Source organism: Chaetomium globosum, genomic scaffold (assembly GCF_000143365.1).
Source record: "Chaetomium globosum CBS 148.51 scaffold_7 genomic scaffold, whole genome shotgun sequence".
Taxonomy (NCBI): Eukaryota; Fungi; Ascomycota; class Sordariomycetes; order Sordariales; family Chaetomiaceae; genus Chaetomium; species Chaetomium globosum.
In genome coordinates this window covers 1,500,081-1,508,688 of record NT_165982.1, presented here as the reverse complement: position 1 = coordinate 1,508,688, position 8,608 = coordinate 1,500,081, and the positions used below count along the sequence as shown (strand labels likewise).

Below are 8,608 nucleotides of genomic sequence, written 5' to 3'. Positions count from 1 at the left end.
AGCTGGATGCTTGGAGGTCGCAGATGGTGCAGGTGTCGATTGATGGGGGGGAGAGTTGGTTGTTTGCGGAGAGGCAGTTTCCGGAGTATCCGATTAGGCATGGGAATAGGTTCTGGGCGTGGGTGTTTTGGGAGGTGGAGGTGGCGTTGGCGGACTTGGTGAGGGCGCCGAGTGTCATAGTGAGGTGCTCGGATGCGGGCAAGAATATGCAGCCGAGGGATTTCAAGTGGAATATCTTGGGCATGATGAACAATTCGTGGTATACCGTCAAGACGGAGACGGTGCAGGACGAGAAGGACGGGAGTCCGGCGGTGGTGTTCCGGCACCCAACCGAGGCCGCTGCTGGGGAAGGGAGATAGATGCAGCCGTCTGAGGAGGTGAGGACTGCTCAAGCGAAGCATGACGCGGCCACACCGCAGAAGCAATTCACTCGCGAGGAAATTGAGAAGCACGATAAGGAAGGTGACTGTTGGATCGTGGTGGACAACAAGGTGTACGACGCGACGAGCGTGCTTGCCTGGCATCCAGGTGGCGAGGCGGCCATCATGTCTCACGCAGGCAAGTGCCACCACGACACTACCGAAGAATTCTCCAGTATTCACGATGATTATGGTTACAAGAAGTTGCAAGGTAGGCAGCCCTTGCCAGTGGTTGAGGCCCTTCATTAACACCGGTGGCAGAATGCATCCTGGGTGCGGTGACGGAAAAGACGGCCAACTACATCAAGCAGACGGCCGAGAAAGCTTCGAAAAAGCGGGCAGAGGATGCCCAGAAACAGGGCGAGGAAGGAGCGCAGCTAGCCCTGCAGAAGCACCGCTGGGTGCCCGTCAAGCTGGTCGACCGGCGTGAGATCAGCGACGATACCCGGACTTACACGTTTGAGTTACCCCCGGGAAGAGCCCGAACTTGGCCTCGGGACATGCCAGCACCTCCAAGTAGGTTTCCACCTGAAAGACAAGATGCTCGTCCGGCCATACACACCGACCCGGCCCGTCATGCCCTCCCCACCGGCAAGTCCAGCGCGGGCGGCCGCTGGGGCCAGCAACTCCCCAGACAGAGAGAAGGGACGAAAGGAAACCAAGAAAGAACCCGCCGACCCCTCCCGAATCACCCACCACCCGCTTCCACACCCAACCCCAACCACAACAACCCCCAACCCCCAACCCGTCATCCTCATCCACCCCACCCCCCAACAACCACTCCCTCCACCTTCGACCTAACCCATCAAAACCTACTTCCCCACGCCCTCCCAAGCCCGGCGGCGCCCTCTCCAACCTGCTCGATTGTATGCCGCTGGGCGAGGAAGTCGAGATCCGGGGCCCGACGGGCGACATCGTGTACCTCGGCAACTCCGAGTTCCTGATCACGGGGGCGTTCGTGCCGCAGCCGCGGCGGCTGCGCTTTCCGCGCGTGTCGCTGGTCCTGGGCGGGTCTGGCATCACGCCGGGGTACGCGCTGATGGCGGCTGTGATGCAGGGGATGAGAGGTGGCGGTGGGGAAGGAGATGGGGATGGGACGGAGGTGAGGGCGGTGGATGCGAATAAGAGTGAGGGGGATATTTTGTTGAAGGGGGAGCTGGATCGGTTTGAGAGGGAGAGTGAGGGCCGGGTGAAGGTGACGCATGTGTTGAGTGATGCCGGGGAGGGGTGGGAGGGGGAGAGGGGGTTGGTGGATGCTGACCTGTTGAAGAAGGTGCTGTTTCCGCCCGAGGAGGGCAGCGCTGTCTTTTTGTGTGGGCCGCCTGGCTTGGTGCGCATGGTTGCGTTGCCGGCCCTGAAAGGTACGTCGTGATCTTGTCTTTGGTGCAAATACTAATGATGAGTGCTAATAACCCGTGGCAGAATGGGGATATGTGGAGGATGAGAACTTGTTTGGATTTTAGTCATTCAGGGGGAAACGTTGGTTCAGAGTCTCGCTCACTCTTTGATGGGCTCAAATTGTGGTCGGTATGCCTTGCCATTTTAGGAATAAAACAATGTCGTGGTGCATTGCGCAACGAATGTGCGCAAATCCGTCAGCCAACGGAGGAAACGGCTTCTTTGAAGAATTGGCTGGATGGCTACCGTCAAGCAGTCTAAATTAGAACGTCATGCACTTCCAAGGTCGGAACCTTTTGATGGGCAACTGCTAACCTCTGAGAGAAAAGTCCCATTCCTGGGATGGTCTTTCCCCGCGCGATATCCAGAATCTTTTTCGCTGAAACGGAAGGTTCGTGGTGATTTGGTCGATTTGACAACAGTGCCTGCGGAGTGGGAAATATACACCTCCCAGATCAAGAAAGCGCGTGGGCGAAGGGACAGGAATGCGGAGGCAACGGCGGCTTGCTGCTTCAAAGCATAAGAGAGATTTCTGCAGCCTTTCCCTCTCTTCCATCTTCATCAACTTTTTTCTCGCATCTTCAGCTCCAAGTCCACAATATTGCCTCATTTTGGTTCATTGCTTCAGCTTTGCCACCCATCAACGTTGATACACATTGCTAGATTAGCCTACTCTCACAAACATGCGTTCCTTTATCGCTCTTCCGGTTCTCACCGGCCTCCTGGCCTTGGCTACCGCGGCCGAACTCCCTCTCACTCCTGTCGCCACGGCCCCCGCCGTCAGACCAACTCCCGGCACTTTTCACTCCCCAGCCAGGTTCCCCCCGGGCGCTCCCATCGGGCAACGCCCGGCCCTTCCCCCGCCACCAACACTGCGACATCTCAGCAAAAGCCATCAGTCTTCGTGCTCACCAAGGTTCCCGCCGGCCCAACGGGCACCGGCACACCAACCAACCCAGACAAGTGCTCGCAGGTCGCCGCCCGCATCACACCGCAACTCACACCCACACCAACCTACGCGCCGTCCCTCAAGGCCATGGCCGACAAGATGGGCGGCGTGGACCGCGACACGTGTGGGGAGATGGACTTCAAGACCCGGTTCAAAACCTCCGGCTCGGACGATCTGAACCGCTTCCAACAGACCCGCCACACGACGTTCATCCTCCCGATCTGGGCCAAGGTGTCTGAGCTCTACAACGCCTGTGGCGACCAGGCGGGCAAGATGCCGCAGGTGGCGCAAGAGCCGTGCTACCGCTGGGCATTCGACCTCACCAAGTCGTCTAACTCGTCCGGTGCCAAGGGCTTGCCGCCCTCGGGGCAACAGGGCGGCAATATCAAGACGGCCGCCGCAACCTGGAGGCGGGCGCCGCCCAGAGCAGCATTTCGAACACTGCTGTTGTTGGGGCTATGGGGGTCTTGACCCTTTTGTGGGTTGTGGTGCTTGCTTGAGGGTGCGTCGGGAAGATGACGAGTTTTGGGGTTAGTCTTCTCTGACGACGATCAATATTTTTAATGATGGTGTTGGGAATGATGTTTTTGTTCGATTGGGCTGGGGACTTTAGAGACAGGGTTTCTATGGTTGCATGATAGACAGAAATGCCTAATGCAGTCATTTTGCCGGGATTTCGTGCATCCGTTTTTGCTCGACTGTGACGTTCGGAAACTGGTCATCGATGATTGATTGTTTTTTTAGCGAGCCGCACCTTCGAGTGGTGTACCAAACGTGTCTCCAGTTCAAAAAAGGATGTATGTTTACAGGAAAGGTAACCTGCATGTGAGCATGTCTACATTTGATGTTATCGAATCTCGAATGGTGACAGTGGATATTTGGGGTACCTACCTAGGTAGGTAAATAAACAACACAGAGAATGGCTGGGAAAAAGGCAGGCATCGAGCGTGGTCAAAAAACTAGCAAAAGCTCACCGACCAGCCCCCCTCTCATTGGATACCAGTTAGGTGCGAAAAGTCAGCTGCCTGGGAGAGGGAGGGTGGTCCGGTTACGAAATCCCTAATTGGGTATTTGCGCCGAAACCCCGGAGGCTCGAACCTACAACCTTTTGAATATGGAAGAGGCGAACTACTACCCGGGGTTTAGAGGACCACCGCCAGTAACCACTGAGCCTGACAGGTGGCTGGTGGTCCTCGTTGGAAAACAGGCGCGCGGACCTAATACATATAGCGCGAGAAGGTACCCGGGTACCTTATCTTAGGCACAGTGTTAAACCAACATACACACAGAATCTACAGAAGATCTTACAACGCCTTCTGCGCCGATGAACAGCCTCGTTAACTCCAGGTTTCACTTATCGTATTATCCCAACTCCCCTCACCAAGCCTCCCACTTCTGCCCCCCCACCGCCACCAGCCGATTAAACAACTCATCCCTCAACGGCACCGCCGTAATCTTATACTCCTCCCCCACCACCGTCCGAATCACCAACCCATCCTTCACCTCCCGCTCCATCGACCACCCCACCACCAACTTCGCCTTCCACCCATACCCCCCAATCTTCCGAACCTCCACCACATCTGCCACCGGCACGCTCCACACCGCCTTCACACCATCCCCGTCCCCCTTATGCCCCTTATGCCCCAGCCCAAACGCCACCACCGGCACCGTCGCCCCGCCCGTCGACAGGTACACCGTGCCCTTGTGCCCGTTGTGCCGCGCCTCGAACTCGGCGGGGCCCGCTGCTGCTGCTGCTACTGCTGCACGTGAGGAGGACAGGTCCGGGTCGCTGGTGGCGGTCGTGTCCTTGTCCTTGTCCTTGCGGGGTGGGATCACGCCCAGCCGGTTCTTGGCCGGCGCGCTGCCTGCTTTGGCGCGCACCGTGTCGGTGCCGATGGCGGTTTTGACGGCGCCGCGCGTGGTGCCTTTGAAGAGGGAGAGGATTTTGTTGGTGGTGGTGGGGTGGTGGTGGGCTGGGTTGTGGGTGGGGGTGGGGTTATGAGTAGTGGTTGTTGAAGGGGAAGGGGTGATGGCGGCGTTGAGCTCAGAGGGTGTTGCGTTCAGAGGTGGGGAGCCGTCTGATGTGTCGAGGTCTTGGGATGTCAGTTCGGCGGGTTGGTCTGCGTGGGTAGTGTGCGTGGGGTGGAGGAGCGGGCCGTGATTGGCTTCGCCGTGGCGGAGGAGCGTCAGGGTGAGCTAGGCGTTAATGGGGCGCGCCTTGAGATTGTGCTGTTGAGAGAGGGGAGTGTTAGTGACTTGGTACAGATGCGGCTGGTCGGCGATATTGGAGGCGAGGAGACGAGAGACTCACTTGCGAGCCTCTAGCAGCTTTTGCCAGTTGGGAATGGTCCAGCTTCAGCCAGTTAAAGCCTCGTGAGAAGGATTGGGTCGGCAAAGAAAACTGCGCCCATTAGGAACGAGAGAGACTTTACTAGGCGGTAGAGAGTTACGACAAAGAGAGAAACCGGCCAAAAGAGGCAGGAGGATAGAGACGAGGCGGAGACGGTAGATTTCGGAGGAGAATATCGGGATAGGAGAGAGAGCGCTGCCAAAGGTCAGTACTGTCTGTGCTATTCCTGTACTCATATTGGGTAGGACCTACTTGGCAAGACGCTCCCAGGTGTCCGCGATGGTGCCAATCGTGTGCATGATAGGCCGCATTTTGGTCCAAATAACCGTCTCCATAGGGACCTTCGTTTTGTCGTGCTTCGGCCCTGTCTTCCGGCCACTCGCCTTATCCTTGGCGTCGGCCGTGCTAGCTGCGAGGGATGTCGGATCAGGAGCTGCGTCCACAGCCACATAATCATCGGAGTCTGGATCTCCTTGAGGATGTTTACCCGCAGCGCTGCTTAGGGCAACCGAAGCAATGCCACTGACAAAGTTGCTGGCTTCCTGCTCCACAGCCTCGCCTTTGTGGTTCTCTGGCGCGCCCGTAGCGCTGTCATGACTGCCGAGGACACCGGCCATGGGTTTCTGCACACTACCAGTCTTGCTGTCGACTAGAGCAACCGGGACCGGCGGAAACAATATCTCGCGCGCGCGAGGAGATCCAATAAGTGCCAGCAAAACAGCAGACAGAAGGGGAGTCAAGATGTCCAGGGACCAGGCAATGAAATATGCCGCGGCGAAGTAGGTAGTGCGTTTTCTCTCTCGCCACGACCGAAGTCGTGCAACATGCTTCCAAGCGGCGAGAAGGCCAACGCCAACCGTCATGTAAAGCCTCTCGATGTTGGCCCGCATTTTGTCAGGTGAAAATTCCTCATCGTCAGCGATATTGAGGTCCAGGCCGCCAGGAGGCGGGTAAGGAGTGGCCTTGACATCGTAGATTTGCTGGCTCTGTTAACTGATGCATCTAGTGCCAACTCTCGGAGGAGCACGTACTTTGTTGAATCGCCTAATCAGCAGCCAGAGCTCTTCATTATCCATGCCGGAGATTAGGGGCGCGGCAATCTTTTGTTTCGGCTCGTTCCACCCCAAATCTAGAACATCCTTTTTGGCGTAATGTTCTGTTTGGTTCCCACTATCACGTGTTTCCGTGGCCAGAGCATGGGAGAATGTTGGTCCATCCCCCGGTACTGTGGTGGAATCTTGGCCCCCAACATCGAGGTCAGCGGGATCTGTGGCCGGGACTGGGAGGAGGTCCTTCACGGTAGCTCCCAGACCCTTATCTGTGGTCAAAGGGTTCTCAAATTGCATATTGAGTGTCGAGGAAAGTCCGGTTAATATTCGTCGCAGCCGTGTGTCTACAACGACGGAGTCGAGATGAACTGCTGTTCCCATCGAGTTCGGATGGGGAGATGTTGCGTGGAGCACCGATTAATAAAGAAAGGGGCGATGACATCAATGGCGCCAATCAAGATCGCTCTGTTCCAACTTTCAAGATGCGACGCGCAGCTCCAGTCCGAACTTGGTAATTATCTAGCGCTCTAGCGTGTCTAGTCTAAAACAGTGGAATTTAAAAGGGCAATAGGGCCGAGTAAAAGAAACTACATCTGCAAAAAAGAAGACGAAATGAGTTTAGATGGACTCAATGACGCTTCTACAATCGAGCATCAGGCTAGGTATGGGGGCCGCCTCTTCCCATACGTTACCTGGCTCGGCATAGTCAAAGCCCCATCGCCGCTAAACGGGTTATTGGGCGTGTCACCTGTCTACTCTTCGTGCTCACCTGTAACCTATGGGAGTAATATTCCGAAGCCACCATCCCGGTGATTCCTGAATGGCAGCCGGAGTAGGACCCACTCTTCCGGGCTAAGACCGGCCCGTAGGCTCCACTCACTCGGCCCCACGGCCGGAAATGGTGACGCCATGGGTTATGACGACATTGGTTAGGATGTAACCTGTAACCTGTAACCAGTAACCTGTAACCTGGAGACTACAAGATATCTAAACATCATCAATAAAGTTCATGATATCAGCCAGAGTAAACAACTCAGCACTTCTTCTATCTCCACCTCAGCATCATCACCATGACTGGCCGTGTATTCCAACTGTCCGGAAGCTGCAACAACTACCCCTGGGGGAAGCGGGGGCAGCAGTCACTCGCGGCGCAACTTTGCAGAAAGACAGTCAAGGACCTCGAAATTAAGGACGATGAATTTTATTCCGAGATGTGGTTCGGGGACTATCCCGACTTCCCTGCCCGGGTCTTGAAGACGGGCGAGCTGCTCAAGGACGTCCTCGACAAGGATAAGGAAAGGCTGCTCGGCAAGAAGGTGATCGATGAACTGGGCGGCCAACTGCCTTTCCTTCCCAAGATCTTGTCTATCGCCAAGGCTCTTCCGTTACAAATCCACCCCAACAAGGAATTGGCTGCCAAACTGCACGCCAAAGACCCCGAGAACTTCACCGACCCAAACCACAAACCTGAAATCGCCGTTGCACTCTCCAAATTTGAGGTCTTCGCAGGGTTCAAACCACTGTCCGAAATTGAGCCCCTGTTCACGCTCCCCGCCCTTCGCTCTTTCGTCCCGTCCAACACCACGCAATGGACCAACCAGACACTGCGCGAGGTAACGCGCAACATCCTCAAAGCCGACGACACCACCATCAAACAAGCCCAACAACACCTCCTCTCCACCCCAAAACCCGACCTCAGCAACGCAGCCTACATCCTGGACCTCCTCCCGCGCCTCCAAAACCAATACAGCGCGCAAGACCCCGGTTCCCTCGTCGCGCTAACCTGCATGAACTTCCTGACCCTCCAACCCGGCGACGCGCTATACATACCCGCCGACGGCATCCACGCCTACCTCAGCGGGGATATCGTCGAGTGCATGGCGCGCAGCAACAACGTGCTCAACGCCGGGTTCTGCCCGCGCGCCGAGCGCAACAGCATCGACCTGTTTGCGGATACCCTCACGTTCAGGGCGCACTCGAAGGGGGATGTGGTGCTGCCGAGTGCCGAGACGGGGAGGAGCAAGACGGGGCGGACGAGGGTGTATCGGCCGCCGATGACTGAGTTTGATATGTTGAGGGTGGAGTTGGGGGAAGGGGGGAGGGGGATGAGATTGAGGGGGGTGAGGGCCGGGCGTGATGATTGTTACGAGGGGGGATGGGCGGATGGAGCCAGATGGGGTTAGCTTCCCGTTTCGCGCAGGGGGGCGACTTTTTATGTTGTAGCCGGGGGCAGCGGGTCCCTGGGGAGTTTTATCTTGGCCTTTGGGGCGTTTCGTGTTCTTGATCATGAACGCTCTTATTTCTTATCTCCCGCTGTTGTGGGAGTGTGGTTTTAACACGGGGCCCTGGGGGCTGAATACGGGCCATAGGAGCTGAGTTGGTGACGTATCGCAAGGTGATTGATTTGTATTCTAGTCTCTTATTTATTTGTTTTTTTTCTTTG

General features: G+C 56.5%; 5 protein-coding genes across 5 annotated transcripts in view; 4 read left to right on the top strand and 1 right to left on the bottom strand.

Annotated features, from left to right (window-relative positions):
• The window catches only part of CHGG_10066 (uncharacterized protein), a gene marked incomplete at both ends in the record, with an annotated part of 1,968 nt that extends 1,609 nt beyond the window's left edge, over positions 1 to 359 (top strand). The window contains one exon of the mRNA XM_001227992.1: positions 135 to 359. Within this exon, the coding sequence (XP_001227993.1) occupies positions 135 to 359 (225 nt within the window). The remainder of the gene's footprint in view (positions 1 to 134) is intronic.
• Positions 360 to 545: 186 nt separating this feature from the next.
• CHGG_10065 (uncharacterized protein) lies at positions 546 to 1,882 on the top strand (the record flags this gene model as incomplete). The annotated part of the gene is made up of 4 exons (XM_001227991.1): positions 546 to 630; positions 681 to 935; positions 1,058 to 1,780; positions 1,842 to 1,882. The coding sequence occupies 4 exons, from the start codon at positions 546 to 548 to the stop codon at positions 1,880 to 1,882; spliced, it is 1,104 nt and encodes a 367-aa protein (XP_001227992.1).
• Positions 1,883 to 2,500: 618 nt separating this feature from the next.
• Positions 2,501 to 3,237, top strand: CHGG_10064 (uncharacterized protein; the record flags this gene model as incomplete). Its single annotated transcript, XM_001227990.1, has 2 exons — positions 2,501 to 2,596; positions 2,704 to 3,237. The coding sequence occupies 2 exons, from the start codon at positions 2,501 to 2,503 to the stop codon at positions 3,235 to 3,237; spliced, it is 630 nt and encodes a 209-aa protein (XP_001227991.1).
• Positions 3,238 to 4,143: 906 nt separating this feature from the next.
• On the bottom strand, positions 4,144 to 6,462 carry CHGG_10063 (uncharacterized protein; the record flags this gene model as incomplete). The annotated part of the gene is made up of 4 exons (XM_001227989.1): positions 4,144 to 4,962; positions 5,078 to 5,087; positions 5,369 to 6,102; positions 6,343 to 6,462. 4 exons carry the CDS (start codon positions 6,460 to 6,462, stop codon positions 4,144 to 4,146), a joined length of 1,683 nt encoding a protein of 560 aa, XP_001227990.1.
• Positions 6,463 to 7,235: 773 nt separating this feature from the next.
• The window catches only part of CHGG_10062 (uncharacterized protein), a gene marked incomplete at both ends in the record, with an annotated part of 3,041 nt that continues 1,668 nt past the window's right edge, over positions 7,236 to 8,608 (top strand). Inside the window, one exon of the mRNA XM_001227988.1 lies at positions 7,236 to 8,285. Coding sequence (XP_001227989.1) covers positions 7,236 to 8,285 — 1,050 coding nt within the window. The remainder of the gene's footprint in view (positions 8,286 to 8,608) is intronic.